General features: G+C 40.7%; 1 protein-coding gene and 1 long non-coding RNA gene across 2 annotated transcripts; one reads left to right on the top strand and one right to left on the bottom strand.

The window, feature by feature from the left end:
- Window positions 1-727: 727 nt before the first annotated feature.
- Window positions 728-5,319, bottom strand: LOC125787058 (uncharacterized). The gene is made up of 4 exons (XM_049470838.1): window positions 5,237-5,319; window positions 4,983-5,097; window positions 1,790-2,041; window positions 728-1,594 (listed from the first exon to the last, which is right to left on the bottom strand). The coding sequence occupies exons 1-4, from the start codon at window positions 5,317-5,319 to the stop codon at window positions 806-808; spliced, it is 1,239 nt and encodes a 412-aa protein (XP_049326795.1). The 3' UTR covers window positions 728-805.
- Window positions 2,440-4,904, top strand: LOC125786760 (uncharacterized). The gene is made up of 2 exons (XR_007428808.1): window positions 2,440-3,064; window positions 4,666-4,904. It is a non-coding gene; the product is annotated as an uncharacterized LOC125786760 (long non-coding RNA).
- Window positions 5,320-22,305: the final 16,986 nt, after the last annotated feature.

Here is a 22,305-nt window from a genome sequence, read left to right as displayed (position 1 = left end):
TAATTCAATGTAAGTCATTAGAAAATACTCACAATTTGACTGTAAGGCAGTTAAACATATTTGCCTGTATATTTTATCCCAAATTATGCATTAACATTAGTTATGTTATACATACAGTTCCACAAACATAACCTTTATATAATCAAAATATGAATAAAACACAAGTTTTTATATGGCCTTTATGGACATGGTGTATTTTTTTACGTACAAAATGGTGAGCACCACATGCTAAGTGGTGAGCACCAGATAGTAAGTGGTCAGCATCACATACTAAGTGGTGAGCACCAGATAATGGTAGCTAGCAAGCTATGGTTTAAAATAACAGATGTTTCAGAATGAAATAAGGTTGTTAGATAGCTAGTTAGCTATCATTAACTACTTTATTTCAGTGCGGAATATTTTAGCTAACATTAGCTAGGTTAGCTAATGTAAACTTTATTTCAGTGGGGAATGTTTTAGCTAACATTAGCTAGATTAGCTAATGTTAAGTACTTTATTTCAGTGGGGAATGTTTTAGCTAACGTTAGCTAGGTTAGCTAATGTTAAGTACTTTATTTCAGTGGGGAATGTTTTAGCTAACGTTAGCTAGGTTAGCTAATGTTAACTACTTTATTTCAGTGGGGAATGTTTTACATTTACATTTACATTTATGGTATTTAGCAGACGCCCTTATCCAGAGCGACTTACAACAGTGCTTCAAAGTTACTTAAGATATCCAAGCTAGTTTGTAGACTAGGATCAAGAGATACATAGAGCTTAATCATGTTAAGAACCCTAGGAACCTTTTTTTTTAATTTTTTTATTATTAGTTTAGGAACTCTTTGAAAAGATGTGTCTTCAGTCGACGTTTGAAGACCGTGAGTGACTCTGCTGTTCTGACATCCAGTGGAAGTTCATTCCACCACCTTGGTGCCAGCGCAGAGAAGAGTCTGGATGTCTGTTTTCTGTGTGTTTTGAGTGATGGAGGTTCGAGCCGAGCCGTACTGGAAGCTCTAAGAGCTCTTGGTGCAGATCTGGCTTTGACCATCGCCATCAGGTATGAAGGTGCTGGTCCGTTTTTTGCCTTGTAGGCCAGCGTCAGGGTTTTGAATCGGATGCGGGCGGCAACAGGAAGCCAGTGGAGGGAACGCAGCAAAGGAGTCACATGGCAGAACTTCGGAAGATTGAAGACGAGTCGTGCTGCCGCGTTCTGAATTAATTGTAGTGGTTTGGTGGCTCGCAGTGGAAGACCAGCCAGTAGAGAGTTGCAGTAGTCAAGTCTTGAGATGACAAGAGACTGCACAAGCACCTGAGTGGCATCCTGAGACAGAAACGGTCGAATTCTTCGGATGTTGTACAGGAGAAATCTGCATGTCCGAGTCAGATTTGCAATATGGCTCGAGAACGATAACTGGTCATCCATTACTACACCGAGGCTTCTTGCTTCTGCCGATGGAGTGACCAGTGAGTTCTCGAAAGAGATGGAGAGATTGTTGTGAGGGCTTGTAGTTCCTGGGATGAACAGAAGGTCAGTCTTGCTGGGGTTGAGTTTTAGGTGATGAGAACTCATCCACATCGAGACATCATTGAGACATGCTGAGATGCGGGATGAAACCTGAGTGTCGGAAGGAGGAAATGAAAGGATTAGTTGGGTGTCATCAGCATAGCAGTGGTATGAGAAACCATGAGAAGATATTATTTCACCCAGAGAGCGAGTATAGAGTGAGAAAAGAAGAGGACCAAGCACCGAGCCTTGTGGAACCCCAGTGGAGAGTCTGCATGGAGCAGATGTTGCCCCTTGCCAAGTTACCTGGTAGGAACGGTCCTCCAGGTACGATGCAAACCACTGCCATGCAGAGCCAGTGATTCCAAGGCTGGTGAGGATGGAAAGGAGAATGCTGTGGTTGACCATGTCGAAAGCAGCAGAGAGATCAAGCAGAATCAGAACAGATGACAGGTTAGTAGCTTTTGCTGCATGAAGCTTCTCTGTAACTGCAATGAGGGCAGTTTCAGTAGAATGTGCAGGTTTGAAGCCAGACTGGTTTGGATCCTGAAGATTGTTCTGAGTGAGAAAGAGAGAAAGTTGGTTGTAGACAGCACGCTCAAGGACTTTGGAAAGGAAAGAGAGGAGAGAAACTGGCCTGTAGTTGCCAACGTCCAAGCTGTCTAGAGTTGGTTTCTTCAAGATAGGAACCACTCTGGCAGTCTTAAAAAGTGATGGAACATGACCAGATGATAGAGATGTGTTAATGATGTGAGTGATGAACGGAAGGAGGTCAGGAGCAATTGTCTGAAAGAGGGAAGATGGTAAAGGGTCAAGTGGGCAAGTGGTTGGATTGTTAGAATGTAGAAGATGAAGGATTTCATCTGTGGAAAGCAGAGAGAATTGAGACAGAGAGGTAGAATGTGGAAGATAGAGCTTGGTGGGAAGGGTAGAGGCAGGAGGAAAGGATTGACGGATATTTGCTACTTTCTCCTCAAAGGAGTTGACAAAATCATCCGGGGAGAGGGTTGTGGGAGGTTGAGGAGTGGGAGGGTTTAGAAGAGATGAGAAGATGGTGAAGAGTTTGCGAGGGTCAGATGCTGATTCTTCCAGTTTCCTTTTGTAGAAAGAGGATTTTGCAGCAGTTACCTCTGTTGAAAATCGGGATAGGAGAGATTGGTAAGAGCAGAGGTCTGAGTATTGTTGAGATTTTTTCCACTTCCTCTCGGCTAGCCTTAGCTCTCTACGGTTGTTGCGTAGAACATCCGACAGCCATGGGGTGGCTGGAGAGGATTTTGCTGGCCTTGAAGTAAGAGGAGAGAGAGTGTTGATGGAAGAGGTGATAGATGAGAGGAAGGTGTTGGTAGCTGTTTCCAGAGGGAGGGAAGAGAAGGAGTCAGGATTCGGAAGAGTGGTCAAGATAGTTGAGGCAAGAGAGGAGGGAGATATAGCACGAAGATTGCGATGAGTAGTGGAAGTTGAAGAGGTTGTGTTTGTAGGAAGAGCAGGAAGAGAGAGAGTGAAGGATAGGAAGTGATGGTCAGAGAAATCTAGAGGAGTCACAGTTAGATCCAGAGCTGGAGCAGGTCTGCTAAAGACAAGGTCTAGGGTTGCAGCGGTAACCGGTTTCACGGTATACCGTGGTATTAAAATGCACGGTTATCATACCGTGTGTGTTTGCTTATTACCGGTAAAACGCAAGCCAGCGGAGAAAGTCACCCGCGCATGCGCAACTCTGCTCCGCTTCAGCTACTCAGCACACAGCGGTGAGAACGGCAGAAAGTGCATCAGACTAGAGCTTAGATTCTCTGCCCGAACCAGACCTGACCCGAGGCCCGACCCGAGATCGGGTCCGTTCGGGCCGAGATTTCCCACCACATTCCTCGGGCCGGGTCGGGTTGGGCTCTAGAAAATAGTCTGAGATGTAGGCATCTGTTTTTTAATTATATATTTTATTTTTAAATAAAGCTCTGGTGTGATAATCACTATGTTAATGCTAAGTAACCAATTATTATTGTTAATGAAAACGAACCAAATAACGAAAACCGAAACTTAACTAACTTAATTATAAGCGCTGTTTTCACTCCCGCAGTTCTACAGCGGGGGGTGTTGTGCCGATTCTGTCCGCGCAGCGGGAGTCGGATTGAGCAGGGAGTCGGAATCGGCATAACAGCGGCAGCACGGCTGCACCTCGCGGCCCGCGGTGTTAGTTGTAAGCGCTCGCGATAGCCGCAAAATACGACAGAAAACACTGAGAAACTGCAGAATTATGTATTGGACTAAAATGAGCACGAGGAGATAAAAGAGAACCTTTACCTGTGAGTAGCTCATATCAGAACACGCAAATCTCTCTCTCTCTCTCTCTCTCTCTCTCTCTCGCACGTGAACTTCTCCGCACTGTGTTTAGCTGTTCTTAAAAATAATTTTAATTAAATAATAGTTCTATGCTTCTATGTTAGTGTTAATTTACATAATTCTGATCATATTTCGCTCATTCAAACAGCCTGAAAACAGACTTGTAATCTTGTAATCAACAAGCTTGTAATCAATGTGGCCGTAAAGTCACAGCTAAAGGAGGAAATACATCAAACCTGTTCTCCCATCTTCGAGAACACCACCCCGCTGTGCAGCGCTAAGTATGTGTTTAGTTTATAATTTTAATCTGAACCTAAATAAAACCTCTTTGTAGTCGTGCATAACCCATGCGGTAAGCGCCCGCAAAAGCGCTGAGTTATCCGAAATTCGGGCACGCAGGTACAGGCGTGAAGTGCGTGCTACGATGGATTCACGTGTCCGTGTAAAGGTGCTCGCCGGACTGGACGTGAAAGACGCCATTCATTTACATGCGTTCATTTTCAAATTCTGACGTGCCTGTTTTTCATATGTTGAAGGTTTTAAGTAGTGAAAGCCTTAAAATAGAAATCTCTATTGTGAGGATCATGTCAGAAATAAATCCCCTCTTTCTGCAGTATCTGGTTATATACCAACTTTTTTTTATATATACACTCTTAATGCCCTTAAGAGTAGTGGAAAAACATGGTTTCCTTCACCTGATGGTGTAGTTTCTACAATAAATAGTTAATTGAACAAAAAAAAAATAATATATGTAACAAACTGTGATACCGTGATAACCGTGATACCGCGGTATTTTCCGAGACGGTTATCATACCGTGAAAATCTCATACCGTTGCAACCCTAACAAGGTCTAGAGTGTTTCCTGCTCTGTGAGTTGGAGCAGACAGATTGAGGGAGAGAGAAAAAGAAGACAGAAGTGGAAGAAGACAGGATGACTGTAGTTTCTCTGAGGGGAGGTTGAAGTCACCAAGGAGGATAAGTGAGGATTCAACCGGTAACCCACTCAGGAGAGTGTCCAGTTCATCAATGAAGTTGCCCAGTGGGCCAGGAGGACGATAGAGAACAATGATATGGAGTTTAACAGGAAAAGAGATAGTGACAGCATGAAATTCAAAAGAAGAGATGTCAAGATGCAGAAAAGAGAGTACAGTGAAGGACCACTTACGAGACAGAAGCAGGCCAGTTCCACCACCCCTGCCGGTTGGCCGTGGAGAGTGGGAGAAGGCAAAAGCAGATGACAGGGCAGCTGGAGTTGCAGAGTTCTCTGGAGTGATCCAAGTCTCAGTCAGAGCCAGGAAGTCCAGAGATTGAGCAGAGGCAAAAGCTGTGATGAAGTCAGCCTTCAGAACTGCAGAATGGCAATTCCAGAGTCCCCCATGCACCAACACCTGAGAACTTAATGAACTAGGTGGGTAAAACAGGTTGCTAGGATTGCGGTTTCTGCCCTGATGCCGGTGTCTACGGGTGTTGCAGGAGATGAGAGTAGGAATTTGGAAGCACATTGTCAAATCTTAAGTTTTACTGTTTGATTTGAAATTGAAAGACTAAAATTTGCTGATCAAAGAGTCAAAGAGTCCTTGCACAAACCGCTACAGACGTGCACGTCTGTAGCGGATAACACACTTAGCTAACGTTAGCTAGGTTAGCTAATGTTAAGTACTTTATTTCAGTGGTGAAAGTTTTAGGTAGCTAGGTTAGCTAATGTTAACTTTATTTAAGTGTGAAATGTTTTAGCTAATGTTAGCTAGGTTAGCTAATGTTAATTACTTTATTTCAATGGGGAATGTTTTAGCTAAGGTTAGCTAGGTTAGCTAATGTTAAGTACTTTATTTCAGTGGTGAAAGTTTTAGGTAGCTAGGTTAGCTAATGTTAACTTTATTTAAGTGTGAAATGTTTTAACTAATGTTAGCTAGGTTAGCTAATGTTAAGTACTTTATTTCAGTGGGGAATGTTTTAGCTAACATTAGCTAATGTTAACTACTTTATATTAGTGGAGAATGTTTTAGCTAATGTTAGCTAGGTTACCCAATGTTAACTATTTTATTTCAGTGGGGGATGTTTTAGCTAGGTAACTATAAGCCCAGAGATAATGATAGCCAGCTAACTCTTATTAGAAGTGCACAAGTCAGGAGATATCATTTTGTGGGAAAAGCTTTTAAGACACACACACACACACACACACACACACACACACACACACACACACACATACACACACACACACACACACACACACACACACACACAGCAGCTAATTTCACCCAAGCCTACCTAATATTGTACACAGAGCAATGTAAGCCTTCTAAGCTAAGCTAACTTAGCTAACGTTAGGTTAGCTAGCTAGATCTTTGCAAAAGCAGCCTACATTAGATCACAAATGGCAGCTAAATAAATATGATTTTGATAACTGGATGGAGGATTTATTGAGCATTGAGCATGTGCACAGCTTAGCAGTCTGTGAAGTCATGTACAGACCAGTGAATATGGTATCTGGTGCTCACCACTTTTTCACGTTAAAAAAAAAAGAAAATACACAGTACAAAAAGGACAAGAAGATGGCTAAAAAAAGGACAAGAAAGGAAGAAACAAACAAAATTAAATTAAATACATTTATTTATTGTATTTCTTGGATACTGTGGAAAATACAATGTGTAACTATGCAAGTGAGTGACAATGTTCTCTTAAAGAAGTTAACAAAACATATATATGTGACATATATTATCACATTTTATTTAATTTTATGTGTCTAAAATTTCACTCCCAGTATTCCCAAAATAAAAAGTTCTACTGATTAAACTTTCCTCCCCACTAATAATGTATTAATTGATCAGCTGTGCAGGTGGACGCCTCCGCAGCGCCTCCTACAGGCCGTTACTCACATCACAGAGGCTGCGTCCGAAATCGCGTACTTAAGCAGTACGTACTGGATTGGGGTGAGTACGCACTGCTCGTCGAGCAAAGCAGTACGCTTTTTCAGTACGCCAGACCGCAGTACGCACGCAGCCTCGGACGCACTACATCCACCATCTTACCTCTGACGCCCTTTCACCTCTCACCCCTCCTAACCAGCGGCACACTTTACAGAGCTTTACCCTAATTAATTTCATTAAAATCCCCTCATTAATCAGCTCTTATTAATAAATAAACCCCCAAACTGTCCTATTTAATAAACACTGACTGTAAATAAAACTTAAAATTAATATTTCCTCAAATATGAAATATTTAATAATAAATATGAACAGACTGTTTAATATTCATGAAGTATATTAATAATACTTGCTTATGCAACAAAACAATGATCAAAAAGTTTCAAAGATAAATACCAAAATGTTAATTAATTCCTGCCTTTCCATTTCACCTCAGAATTTCCTTTTCTAGCATAAATATTTAAACACATGATCCTTATTGTTATACATTATCTTTTACTGACTGCATTAAACATAAAGGCAACATATATGCATTACTGATGTAAATAAAATATGCTAGAACCAGTCAGTTTCGGGAAAACTGGGGATCATATTTGGCAATAAAATGTAAATTAAAAAAATATTTTAGTTATTTTATTTAATAATTTTCCCTCACTTGCATATTTACACAAATACATTTCCCACAAAATACAAGAATGACAAGTCTTTAAAGTAGCTTTATTTATTTTTTTTATTCGTTGTTCATTTTTCTCCCTCTCTTCATCTTCATCCTCTCCAGTAGGAAGGATAGTTGAATCTGAAAAACACACAGATTAAAACAGTTTAGCTTGGGCATTAAACAAATATAATATAAATTCTGAACAACATAAAAGTCTAACCATCCTGGCTGGTTAGCTAGCTATTTAATAAAACTAAATAAAATGGTCAGATTTGGGTTATAATTTATTAATGTGATTTTTGGCAACCAGTCTGTCTGTCTGTTGAAAAGCCTGTCTGATATCAGCAGCCTTTTTCCTCAGATGAGTTTATACAGACTGATCAGTATTAAGTTAAAACTGCCCCAGCTCCTCAGCACTGCAGCAGCATACAGGGCTGTAGTGAGTTAGTAAACGCTGGTGTTGTAGAACAGAAGATTAATAAAGAGTTGTGATAAGTTTGATAACTCTTATCTAAGCTAACTGATCTCAGTAGCACAGGGCTAACACTGCTCAGTAAAGCAGTTCAGATACGAAAATAAAGATGTTCTGTCTGCAACAGCATTAATAATAAACCCACACCCCTATAACTCACTATTTTAACTTAAACTAACCCTCATAAATCTCTCATTTACAGCCTGATATCACAAACAACCAAAACAGTTTATATATCTGAATCTCCTCACCTCATAAACTTCTCTCTCTCTCCACTCCTCTCCTCCGCCGCTCTGCCGCTCACTGACGGGTCACTCAGCTCAACGCGGCTCCCGGTGGATTGTGGGAAATATTAGCGGGTGAAGTGTGCTGGGCTTGTATACTTAAAAATGTCTCCCGGTGCAGTACGTCATCCGGGAACTTTTCGCGTACTCAAACTCGCCTACTGCGCATTCGGACACACTACCCGATCTCGCATACTGCTTTTGCATACTGTTTAGTATGGAAGTACGCGGTTTCGGACGCAGCCAGAGTTTCCCATCTAGGGCTTCTACACTCTTTGGCATTCTGCCTGCCAGGACCTTACAGTCACCTTACAGCGCCCCCAAGTGGTAAGCGGTCAAAATATACATAAAAAAAAATAAATAAATTGCTTCATCCAATATAATGACATAACATAATGACTTAAAGCGTGACAATCATCATCTGAAAATAAAAACATAGAATTTATTTTTTGTGACATTTCCTTATTTGTTGTCTGTCAATTTTTTATTTTTACAATTTATTGTATAATATGTACTTTTCACTTTTTTTGATTGTGTTAACTTAAAATAATTAAAAACAACTAAAATACATGAGTTAAATAAAGTGAAAAAAAAACCTCAATATTAGAATTTGAATATTTTTACAAGGGGTATTGCCTCGCTATGTAAATAAATTATAACGAATTTAGAAATGAACAAAGCTTCTGCATTCTTGATTGTTGTTGTTGTCGTGATGACAATAATTTAAAACAACTAGGAAACAAAATGAAACACTGCTTTTAACAAACATGAAATTCATCACTAGCTTCATATACTTGGCCCAAAAATTAATACTGCAAAACAAAACATTTATTTAAATTTTCAAGTATCTAAATTATAGTTTGCTTTAAAAATTGTGCACCTTAAATACTTTAAGGTAAGTGGATTATAATGCTATACATCATTTACTGTTCATAGACAAAAGTGCTGGAACACCTGCCTCTGAAATCAATGCTACTAAAAGAGACCAGCTTCTGTAAGCTTTCTATTTGACATAATATACTAAAAAGTAAAAAAGGTTTTAATAGTTTAATTTAATACAATTATATAATGTAGTGTTGCAATGTTAAAATCCTAGTAGTACAGCAGAAAAGGAAAAAACTATACGTTTTGTTTATTTTTGTAAAAATCTGTTCTGCTTTGTGATTGGTGGGAGAAATCACATGTTGGTTGACAGGAAGTGCATCAGATTGGAGTGCTAAATGCAGGTGCCTGAAGCAGTAGAAAATAAACAGCGCTTTGAGTTGATAATCTCTCTCCATCCTGCTTTCTTTTTAATAGAAGAGTGATGCATCCAAGCACCTTATGTCGAAACCCAAGACTTTTTGTGCACTGTAAAATTCCAGCACATATTTTTTTTCCTATTGCTAAATAAATTGGTATGTCATCAGTTTGAGAAACTAAATTGTTATTTTGACATAATTTGATATCATACTGAGATATGTCTCTTAATTTTGAGATACTATGCCATTATTTTAAGATGCTGAGTCGTTATTTTGAGACACTAATTCATTATTTTACTACTTAATTTTCTCCAGTAGGGCTAACATACTTTTTCAGGAAGTGTCAACTTAAAAGAGTTCATTAACACTACATGGGAAATTTAAGTATTGTCAACTTAATTTACTCTTGTACACTGCTGCCTTAAAAAGCTGAGTTAACTCAACTTAAGTGTTTAATTTGTCCTTTTTAAAAATGATCTGTTTAGTCAAATAAACTAACAATTCATTTTTATTTTAACACACACTTTCAGGTTAATAAAACTTTAGTAATATTCACATAACTTATCATTTTAAGTTAATCATGGGTATCCTCAACATATTTAGTATATATTATTTAGCTAGCAATACTGACAGTATAATAATGGAGCAATACAGGAGTAAACTGGGTAAAGAGTGAACTCTGTAGCTCAAAGCCAGCATACTGTGATCACTAAATACACAGAATAACGTTAATGTGCTCTTACAGCTCTACAACACTGAGACCTGCCAATCAACATGTATATTATAATTACTGCACGCCCAGGATAAGGTAGCTTTGGGCAACAGACAACACAAAGATGGTAAGTAATGGAGAGGCCACACCCAATATGCAAATATATGGTACCAGGAGCCTATGGGAAAGCTGCATGAACCAACACTGTAGAAAGAGCATTGACACAGGTAGTGTATAACTAAAACCCGAGTAAATATAACAAGACTTTAGTTTGTTGTGCAGATTTGTTGTGTACCTAAAAAGATTTGTTGGGATTACATAAATAAATTATATTAAGGAAAAAATACACAATGTGGAGTAATTAAAATATATTCATGTAAAGGTAGAAACATATTTTTTTGTTGTTAATAAAACAGATTTAATTACGTTACATTTACTAACGCTCAAATTATTTTTTTTCAGTGCAGAGTTGGGCCAATGTAGTGTCAGGAATCTTGCTCAAGGCTTCTTATTGGTGTAGCACAGCATTCAGTCTACCAGATTGTAGCTCATTGGCAGGCGGTGGTGTTATCCACTGCACCACACCAATGACATTTCATAGTTTTATAAAAAAGTCCAGTTATTTCTATAACTAAACTGAAACTGTTTATATAATTGAGCCTTGAATAAGTTATTGAATAAGTTTAAAAAAAAATAGCAATTTTATGTAAAGGTATTGCAATATCACGCATTCGTTAAACCAAATAAACTAAACCAAACCCTGCTGTGTGAACCAAACCTAGTTAAATAAAGTTAAATAAACTTAACACACCATGTCTTTACAGCTTATTTGAGTCAAAACATGATAATGACTTGACTGAGTTAAGTTGAGTCAACAAGTCTCTTAGTAAAGTAGTTATTGAGTAAAGTAGGTCAGTACAGTTCTGTAATATTCAGTGATATAATACTTGTGCTTTTCAGTTTTTTATATAAAAAGCAGGAACAGGTCATCGCCATGCTTTGTCTGGCAGTCCCATCATTAAAATTCTGAAGCTTCCTCAGTGGGACTCCTCTGCTGTACCTTTGTAAGATCACGTTGAGTAAAGAGTAATTGTCAAGGCAGACCAGTTCTTCATGAAATTGACTTTGTTGGGTGAGTCACATCTCATCTTAAAAGATCAAAAGTGCACATCCACCACATCGCCGCCAGTGGAAATCGCAACGGAATATTGCATATCAAAGAGAATGGAGCTCCGTCCTCCGGAGGAAGAGGTCTATCTTCCCCTCGCTTGCTGTGTGCAACCTATGCTAATCAAAGACACAAGTATATCTATATGATTTATAGATTATAGGGAGTCGAGTATGTGAGCGTTTCCTAATTTCCTCAGAGAGAAAGTTGTGGAAATGTGCACTAAAACCGTCGAGACTGTGGTTTATTTGGAGGTGCAGTGAGCTTAATTGTAGTGCTGTAATACATATTGTTTTTGAATTTGTTGTTTCATTCCTAGACTTGGAATTGATTGTGCAACTTGATCATTAATGGCTATTTCATTAGTTTCAATAGCAACAGTGCTTGTGAATATAACTACGCCCATATGTACATTTCTGACGTATTGCTATCTTGGCAATGGAAACACAGGTGCACCACTGACTGAATACAACCCAGTCATACATCAACAGTCAGATGTTCATTGCTCACGATCATGTACCTTGGCCAACAGGCGCACAGGATGTGCCAATGCATGTACACCCCCATGAAACACACAGCAGTGCACAAACCCAACTTTTACAAGACTAAATAATAACATTGGTGTTCCCATAAATTTGCTTCACAGCGTGAACAAGCAGGTCAGTTTTCTTTGCTAAGAAGCATTGCACACGTCTAGGTAGCTGCACCCTTAAAATAGCAATCCGCCAAAGTCAGAAGGCACCTGGCTCTTAAAGGAAATGGCAAGTGACACCCAAAACAGATCCATGATCAATTAAGAGAATTAGTACATCCTTTTGCACATTTCGAGATGGACAAGGTGTAGTTTTCCCATCGCTATGATAGCAAAGATACACTGACATACACTGATCAAGCTACATGGTGCCAAAAAAGGGAGCATTGTATGGGAAAAATTACCTATGATTGATGTATGAATAAAACTTTAATCGTTTTTCAAAAGTTAAGTTGTTGCAGCAATGCAGGAGCACTTATTGTGATTGGCTGTAGAAATCCAGGACTCCACCCTTATGTGAAATAAATAAAAAAAAGATTGTTTATTACTCAGACAACAAGATCAGATTGCACAGGCTGAAATTATAAACACTGACACGAGGACAGATTACCGAGCGCATTATACAGTCGACTCACAGATCAATAGGGGATCATTACTCCTAGAAGGGAGAATGAATCATTGCCCCAGAGGACGTCTGATTAAGAGAGTCAAATGATGGGCCCAGACGGAATCTTTATTGATCTGGAAAATGATTTTGGGACGTTTGTCTTCATTAAGGGGTCATTCCCCTGTCATCGCCTCAGTGTTTGTGCATCTGCCGCTGCTAACGCGCAGCCGGCGGAACGCACGCGAGTAAACACGGCACAATGAAAGTGACAAAGTGACAGTTTACGAAGTGCGATTCTCCTCACCTCCTTCTCCTGCTTCTCATTTCCAAAAGCATCTGCTGGGCTGCAATGAACAAGGGAAGATAAATCGTCTATCAGCCATGCTGCAGGGAGGGCCTTCGCTTTTTTCTTCCTCTCTGGATTCTTCTTTCAGAGCAATTTATCTAAGTTGAGCCTCGCTGAAGTCGAGTAGAAGGTTCAGTTCCTTGGAACGGAGAAAACATGAGGGGACGAGTCAACACCGACTAGAAGAGCGTGTCGATCCTCGCTTACGGAAAAAATTAAACTTAAAAGTTCATCAGAGTATCCAGGACCATTTTTTTTGTAGGCCAGCTGTCCCGTAAAGAGTCGCCGGCTGTAATCATTCTAAAAGACCCAATTATGTATTCTGGGGAAATGGGTCACCTGCCAGCCCCTAACGTGGAGCCGCTCAATCTCTCCGGCTCTGGTCTTTCCAACGCAGCAATTAGTTACAGTCACCCTGAAAATAACCCCGGTGTTAATGACATCCACAGCTCTCATCATAACTCCGCGCGCCGCTCCACAGCCGTCCTCCGAGGCGCCGCGGCACCTTCATTTGCATTTACTTATGGAACGACGAGGTCGCAAACACCGAGGAGAGGAACAGACATGACTGGGTTTGGAAAGCTGAAACTTCCTGAAATTATCAGGGAAAAAAAACGGTCACTTATCCCTTTAAAGCACTGGTCCTTTTAATGATTTCTGTTTTCTTTTTAAATTAAAACACTTCTCACTTCCAAAAAGTCACACTTCTCATTTAGATCTTACAAGTATTTAATATTAACCCTTGTGTGGTGTTCATATTTTTTTGTTACTTGTTTACTTTGTTACTTGTATTTAATTCAGCAAAATTAAGCAATTCTACATTAAAATGCTTTACACATGCTTGCTTCACCTAAATTGCAAGCAATATAAACAGCTTACATGGTTAATATTTGCCCTTTACCTTTCTTATGTTACATTTCTTTTAAAAAGTGCTACTCTTTTTTTATTAGTTTTTTAATAAAATGTAAAAGAAAATGAATTAAACTCAAGATATGAGTGGAAAATTTGTTTAGTTTCAAATTTACAAATGAAGCAATGTTTATTAGCCCTTGGCCAAACATACTGTATGTAATATAAATGTGTGTGTGTGGGGGGGTGTACAGTGTGTATTTATTGAAAATGTGTTTTGATATATGTTTCTCACAAAAAATGAGCCAATGCCAATGAGTTTGTGTTATAAAAAATATTTTTTGTATCATTTGATGAAAAATGAAAACGGGTCCCACAGACCCGAACACCACACAAGGGTTAAAAGATGCTTTACTGCAAAAAATCTATAATGTCCTATGGGACTTTACAATTAACAGTTGTTAAGACTTAAAAAAAAAACTTTTTAAATAACTTATTTATGTATAACGCCTGAGTTAAGACATTTGTGGTCTTGTAATTACTGCTTTTACATTTACCTGGTAATCTGATTACTGTAATAACCTGTCTTACTAAGCCATTGTCACTAATCAATAATCAATACATGTACACAGACATTTATAATTTACTAACATACCATACTTAAGTAGAAGTTGCAGTGTTCTTTAGGTTTAAGCACCAAAATATTAAACTGTTTTTGTACTCAAGTATTGCAAGTAGTTTATTGTAAAATGTATAATAAACTGTATAACACTAATGCTATTACAGGTGTAGTAATGTGCAGGGCAGCCATATTGGATTCTGAACTTGGAGAGACTCTCTCAAATTGATTAAACGAAATCTGACCCATCACACCTGATACATGGCAAGTCGCTCATTTTAGCCCTTTTTCCTGCCATCCTTCTGTATTAGGATTTTTCTGTACATTTTCTGTCATATATTACAATAAAATAAAAACATTCCTGTACAACCTGGACCTCTCCAACCTAAAATTTCACTAACTTTGCGAGAACTGCCCTGGAACAACAAATCAGAAACATAGATGGATGCAAGGAGAGAGAGAGATGGCATTACGGCATCACGGTTAGGTGCAGGGAAGACGTGGAGGCGGACGTAAATGCAGGTAAGAAAGAAATATTTAATAAATAAATAACAAATAAACAAAGAAACAAGGAACAAGTAAACACGTAAACATAAAACAGGGAGATACATACAAGAAACAAGGGAATGAAGTAAATAACTGAAACTAGATAAACAAATAACTAAAAACCAAAACAAACCAGAGCAACCAGAGAACATAAACTAAACCAACTAGAGATAATGATAATAAATAAACAGGGAATATATACGAAGATGAAATATATATATATATATGAACAGGAAACACACTAGAAGTGGAAACACCTGGGGAAGGGGCGGAGCTACAAATGAGACACATGGTGGAAAACTACTGAGACAAGAGACACAGAGGAGCACAGGTCACGTGGGGAAAACACACAGAGACATGAGACAAGGCCAGCACGTGACAGATACACACTCATACATACTATGTACATATGTATAGTATCATACCTACCTCTTCTGACTGCAGAAAATACCATTGATCACAACAAAATAACATTAAAATAAAAATACCATATATAAATACAGTACAGGCATAAAGTTTGGACACACTGTAAACTTAAAAAAGTACATAAAACTCCACATGTGTTCATTCATAGTTTTGATGCTTCAGTGAGAAACTACAATGTAAATAGTCATGAAAATAAAGAAAACACATTGAAAAAGAGAAGTTGTGTCCAAATTTTTGGCCTGTACTGAATATAATATAATAATTAAAATGTATCTTATTTTTAAATCCGAAAGTTTACAGATTTGCAGCTGGCCACCAACGTCAAAAAACGTTAATTTCAGGTTGAATGTTGGCCATGATGCCCGATGTCAAAAATGTTACGTCAGGATAACGTTTAATACTGTTACGTTCCTGCAGGGATGGATATTCCAGGTACATTTTCCTACTTTGGGCTAAGAAATTCCAACATCCCAAGTTCAACAGGATGGCAGCATTAGTTTGTCACAAAGTTGGTGTTGAGACCCACCAGTAGAGGGAAGCAAAGCTGGGTAATTCATTATGACTGTGTATATTAACAACTGCCTTCAGTCCAGGTCCTGAAGGCATGCTGCCCTGCCCATTTAACTGAGAACCACTAAAGCCCAATTTCATTTCTCTTTTGGAACAGAGTTAGAAAAGGAAGGGGTGAAATCCTGCCTCTAAGAATTGAAAAACCCTTCAAGAAGTCAATACAGAGCTAGTTGTAGCAGTGGACCGCTAAAGTTCAGCAACCTAACTGCTGCTGCTTGACTAGTTAACTTTAGGACTTTATCTTATGTCTTTAGAAAGGGGGAAGGTGGTGCAGCAATTGATTATTATTGTCCATTTCTTAATTCCTCTGTGACGTAAAAAATTTGCTTTATCAGTTCCACCTTAAATATTGCAGCCTCTATCATCTCTTGCACCATTACTAGCAATTTATTATGCTTGTCCTGAAGGAAATGGCCATAAAACATTGAAACTGCACATTAACCTATGGTAATAAAGTGGTTATTGTACTTTTGAACAAGGAAAATACTCAAATTTGTGGGTTTAATTGGTCGCTTGTGTTTGTTTCTGTGCCATCTTGCCTGTTATTCTCATAGTCTTCTGTTTTGAGTGTTCCTCTTCAAAAAATCTCAATTTAAAGGTTCAAAAAGCCCCAACATTTCCCCTAATCTTCCTCTCCAGCCTATCAAGAATCAGGACACCCTAGCTCTAGATGTGCACACTCATAACAGAGGGGTATCTGAATGTGAATGTATAGGCTACATGTAATCCTCACTACTTAAAACCTATAAAAGTTTAATACAGCCATTGTGTTCTGCTTGTTTCAAGAATCTGCCCTTCCTGATAAAGACAAACCACTAAACTTCATCTGAAATGAACTGGAGGGCAGAGATGACAAGTGAATACAGAAACCATCAAATGAGCTTCAGTGACATGTGGGTTAATGACACTCATTAAATATTCCAAATTAATTAATGCAGATCTTTCTAACAATTACTGGCTGCAATTTAGATGATAAAATGCCGTAATAGACGCTGATTTAGGGAAAATGTCAAGTCAGAGATATTGATTATATGCCAGGATAGCCCTGAGCTAAGAAAACAGCTTACTGCATCAGTTCTGACAACTCCTCCAGTTCCTACAGTACACACTGGATATTACAAGCAACATGCACTCACTGGCCACTTTATTAGAAACACCTGCCATCTGCTTCCTGCACTCAACTGGCCACTTTATTAGAAACTCCAAATTTGTAGTTCCACTCACTGGTCACTTTATTAGAAACCCCAAATTTGTAGTTCCACTCACTGGCCACTTTATTAGAAAACCCAAATTTGTACTTCCACTTACTGGCCATTTTAAATTTGTAGTTCCACTAACTGGCCACTTTAAATTTGTAGTTCCACTTAACACATTCCTATTTATAGTGTAAAAAGGTACTATCTCCCTTCATTCTTCATTTCCAGTGCAAAAAATGAAGCCTCACAGCCTAAAACACAGTCTAACAGGAACATGCTGTGCTAATAACACATCTGAATAATTCACCGCATTATCAGACCTTTCACAGTCATGTGGTTATGAGAACCACACATTACATTAACCACACGATGACAGCCTCTCATTTGAAAATCAAAAATTACGAAAATCAATCTACAGCTAAAGCCCTGGTTTCATTTAAAGGGCTGCAGGGAAATGCAAATGGTATTGCAATTTTTCTCCCTTAGGCCTGAAAGCCTGAATGCTGAAGCTCGCATGCCTGATAGCATCTTCAACAAACCACAAATGCAAAAAAGTTGGGACAGTATGGAAATTGCAAATACAAACGAGTGTTTTTTTACATTTACTTTAACTTTCATTTGATTGCAGACAGCATTTGCACAAGGTGTGTTACATGTGTTTTATCTGATAAACTTTTTTGCTCAATTTAATTTATAATATACAGTGTGAAAAAGTATTTCCCCCTACAGATTCCTTGTGCTTTTTTTTATCAGATGAACAAACATATTAATATCAGAGAAAGATAACTGAGTAAATATATAAAAAGCAATTTTTAACTGATCATTTCATTTATTAGGGAAAAAAAATCAATCCAAACCAACCTGGCCCTATGTTAAAAAATATTTGCCCCTAAATTAATATTATAAGCTTTGCTTAAGGTTTTTTTTTTGTGTGTGTTTTTAAAGATTTTGTGGTAGAGAGAAGAATTCATGGTTCTAGCAGATAAACTCTAGGAACAAAGTGCAGCAAGAAAGATTTAATCCCAATAAACACGTATGACAATTAGTAATAGTGAATAGTGTATATAGAGTCTTTGGCGAAAGCCCCGTCGAAGCCCAGGTCCGCAGCGTCTGGAACCTCGCAGATCCTGCCGTACTTGTACGGCGGGGGCGGAGCCTATCCCCTGGGCAACCGGCGGGACCGAACTGGAGGCGGTGGGGAAGGAGGAGGGTGAAAACGTATGTCAGCGTCTGCAAGCAGGGGAGAACAGGTATGAGGGAGGTCTTTTAAGGACAGGTGGGAGTTGGTGATTGGCTGAGAAAAGTGGCGTGATTTCGAGTTTCCCGCTAGAACCTACGCGGAGCTTTCAGTTCTAGCAGGAAAACTCTAGAAACAAAGTGCAGCAAGAAAGATTTAATCCCAATAAACACGTATGACAATTAGTAATAGTGAATATAGTGTATATAGAGTCTTTGGCGAAAGCCCCGTCGAAGCCCAGGTCCGCAGCATCTGGAACCTCGCAGATCCTGCCGTACTTGTACGGCGGGGGCGGAGCCTATCCCCAAAAATATAAAAAGATATAATTACCCACAAGAAGATCCTTTACCTGGTTCACGTATTCTGGAAGGAAAACAGTTATAAACAAGCTTGAATAAGGCGTTCAAGATTAAAGTGTTATTTGCTGAGTACGTGTGTATTACAGTAGTTGGCTCATGTTTTGATAGCATACATTTATTAGGTTCGTTGTATACAAAGTACTTGTATACACTGCTTGAGGCTATTTTAGAAGCGTATGATAAGCGTAACGTTGACGTGATCAGCATGAGAAAACACTGCGGACTAACAATACATTAAGCCTTTGAGGGGCACAACTTTTGGACGCCGTCGTAGCAAAACGCGGACTACGAGTCCAAAGGGAATAAAAGCGGGCACGGCCCGCTGTGCAGAAAAAACTCAGACTAGGAGTCTATGAGCATAGGAACGGGCACGGCCCGTGTTGATATCTAGGAGCATAAGGAGTAGGATATTTGAGCGAGCGCGAGCTGTCGTGGCAGTACGTTATAACAGTATATTCATTTGATGTCTGTATAAAAATCTTACAACCGCCTCCAGTTGTTTGCAATTAAATAGATATATTAAATAGATATATAAATAAATAGATATATATGTACATAAATTACTTACTCAAACATCAGGTATCCCGAACAAGATGGGTGAGGGTATCGCAGCAGCGCGGACTACGAGTCCAGGGTTAATAGAGCGGGCACGGCCCGCGATCGCAGCAGCGCGGACTACGAGTCCAGTGGGCATTTAGAGCGGGCACGGCCCGCGATCGCAGCAGCGCGGACTACGAGTCCAGTGGGTATTTAGAGCGGGCACGGCCCGCGATCGCAGCAGCGCGGACTACGAGTCCAGGGTTAATAGAGCGGGCACGGCCCGTGATCGCAGCAGCGCGGACTACGAGTCCAGTGGGTATTTAGAGCGGGCACGGCCCGCGATCGCAGCAGCGCGGACTACGAGTCCAGGGTTAATAGAGCGGGCACGGCCCGTGATCGCAGCAGCGCGGACTACGAGTCCAGTGGGTATTTAGAGCGGGCACGGCCCGCGATCGCAGCAGCGCGGACTACGAGTCCAGGGTTAATAGAGCGAGCACGGCCCGTGATCGCAGCAGCGCGGACTACGAGTCCAGTGGGTATTAGGGAGGGCACGGCCCGAGAATTAAACTTTCCATTATCATTGACTTATAACATTTTACTGATGATTGTTATTAGACACCTTATAAGTCATGATGCGAACAAAGCAAATATAACAGGGGAAGCGAAATTAATGTCAAAACAAATGTCAGGAAGCACCAAATGCAGAACCAAGGACAGACTGTCCTTGGAGAACACCCCCAAAACCAAAGGACCAGGGAAATTAACATCAGCACAAACCATAAGACAAAAAGCAACGACAAACCGGATCGGATACTTAACATTGAGGCACGGAATTTGCACAGCAGTACGTCGAAGCAACCCGTGATCGGTAAATGCGCAAAACTTCGGCCACTAAAAAAGTTTCAAGGCAATAGCAGCCGCTGCCCACGGCGTTGAGTAATATGTGAAACCACGGAATCGTAAAAGTAGAATTTCTGCAAGAAATGTACATGCCAATCATGAAACAAAACATAGCACAGGCAACACAAAATTAACCTAATAAAAGGCAGCAAATCACCAGAATTAGACCAGGTACGGAGTCAGTGCAGTCCACGAATCACGTAATCGAGAACCTGTGCAGTACTGTACATACAAGGCAGCATCGGACACGAGTCCAATCAAGCAGCGGAGCGGGCACGGCCTGAGACAATAAACAACGCGGACAGCGAGTACAGTAAAGCATTAGAGCGGGCACGGCCCGAGATAATAAACCACGCGGACTGCGAGCCAGTAAAGCATCAGAGCGGGCACGGCCCGAGATAATAAACCACGCGGACTGCGAGCCAGTAAAGCATTAGAGCGGGCACGGCCCGAGATAATAAACCACGCGGACTGCGAGTACGGTAAAGCATTAGAGCAGGCACGGCCCGAGATAATAAACCACGCGGACTGCGAGCCAGTAAAGCATCAGAGCGGGCACGGCCCGAGATTATAAACGATGCGGACTGCGAGTATAGCAAACCATTAAAGCGGGCACGGCCCGAGATAATAAACCACGCGGACTGCGAGCCAGTAAAGCATTAGAGCGGGCACAGCCCGAGATAGTAAACAACGCGGACTGCGAGTACAGTAAACCATTAGAGCGGGCGCGGCCCGAGATAGTAAACAACGCTGACTGCGAGTACAGTAAACCATGAGAGCGGGCACGGCCCGAGATAATAAACAACGCGGACTGCGAGTACAGTAAACCATTAGAGCGGGCACGGCCCGAGATAAGAAACAACGCGGGCTGCGAGTACAGCAAAGCATTAGAGGGGGCACGGCCCGAGGTAAACAACGCGGACAGCGAGTCATTAAAGCATTAGAGCGGGCACGGCCCGAGGTAAACAACGCGGACAGCGAGTCATTAAAGCATTAGAGCGGACACGGCCCGAGGTAAACAACGCGGACAGCGAGTCATTAAAGCATTAGAGCGGACACGGCCCGAGGTAAACAACGCGGACAGCGAGTCATTAAAGCATTAGAGCGGGCACGGCCCGAGATAATAGGCAGCGCAGAAAGCGAGACATTAAAGCAGTAAGTAGAGCAGGCACGGCCCGAGACAATAAGCAGCACGGAAGCGAGTACAGAAAAGCAATTGAACGGGTACGGTCCGAGATAAGAAGCAGCGCAATAGGCACTTGCGACGAGCAAAACAGCTGCATAACAATGCTGTATAACAAAAAACGTATTACAACCAATTATGAAATTTACAAAATAGCGCCACTTCGACAAAATAACTTAAAACAAATGAAACAGTCAATACAATCACCCAATACGAAAAAGTAGTAAAGCAGCTCCATAACAAACAAAAAAAACGCCACAATACAAATATCAAATACAGTGCTTCAAAATTAATGTGTAAAATACGAAGGTATATAAAATGGAGAAAACGGCACCCATAATAGAGCCGGTTCCAATAGGTGACTTCGAAGAGTCGGCTCCAGAGCCGGATCGATCGCGAACGACACATCAATAACATTCAGCACCAGTAAAGCCCAAGACCGATAAACGAACCATAGGAGCGTCGCGAGAATGAGATCACAGCGAACGAGGATTAACCAAGTACACTAAGTTTATTTAACATCGATCAAATCAGGTTTTGGTGCTGCATGAACGAAACACTTTGCAAGCAGTGCCTGAAGGGTCAGCCCCACCGAGGCGTGGGCGAGTGTGTGTGGACAGTAGGAAGGGAGCAGGCTATCAGCGCCACATTGCTGGTTCAATTTAATTTCGAGCATTAAACGTAAGCAACACAAGCAGGCGTGCGGAGCGGCAGAAACGTAAAAAAAAACGGAGGGCGGGCGCGGGGCTAAAACTATCGGGTGCCAGCAGGAGCGGGTTTAAAAACAGCCATCCAGCCCAGACTTCTCGAGCGAAGCGTACAAACTCAGCCACAGGCACCGGACAGAGCCGTGGAAAACGCAGAAACACCAAGCAACCATCCGAACACCGCCGAGAAAAGCCTCAACACTAGACCAGAACGCCACAGAATCGACACTGAGCCGAAACAACCAGCACGATTCAGCACAGGGCTGCGAGCCGAGACAAAGCATCGGAGCAGCAAGCCTCAAAGGCAAGCGCGACACGGTCACGTGATCCAGCAAAACAGGAACCCAGACCGCCAACAGCAAACACAGCGAGGATCCAACCAAAACGCCAGCGACAGAACAGAGAGCAA

Source organism: Astyanax mexicanus, chromosome 22 (assembly GCF_023375975.1).
Source record: "Astyanax mexicanus isolate ESR-SI-001 chromosome 22, AstMex3_surface, whole genome shotgun sequence".
Taxonomy (NCBI): domain Eukaryota; kingdom Metazoa; phylum Chordata; class Actinopteri; order Characiformes; family Acestrorhamphidae; genus Astyanax; species Astyanax mexicanus.
The sequence above is the reverse complement of the archived record's forward strand: the minus strand, read 5'-3'. Positions and strand labels throughout refer to the sequence as shown.

Coding starts and splice junctions, on each gene's coding strand:
- LOC125787058 (XM_049470838.1), bottom strand. CDS start 5,319: ATGTGCTTCCAAATTCCTACTCTCATCTCCTGCAACACCCGTAGACAC. Junction 2,042..4,982: donor AACTGGCCTGCTTCTGTCTC/GTAAGTGGTCCT, acceptor TTTCTCACTCAG/AACAATCTTCAGGATCCAAA. Junction 1,595..1,789: donor TGGAGGACCGTTCCTACCAG/GTAACTTGGCAA, acceptor TCCGACACTCAG/GTTTCATCCCGCATCTCAGC.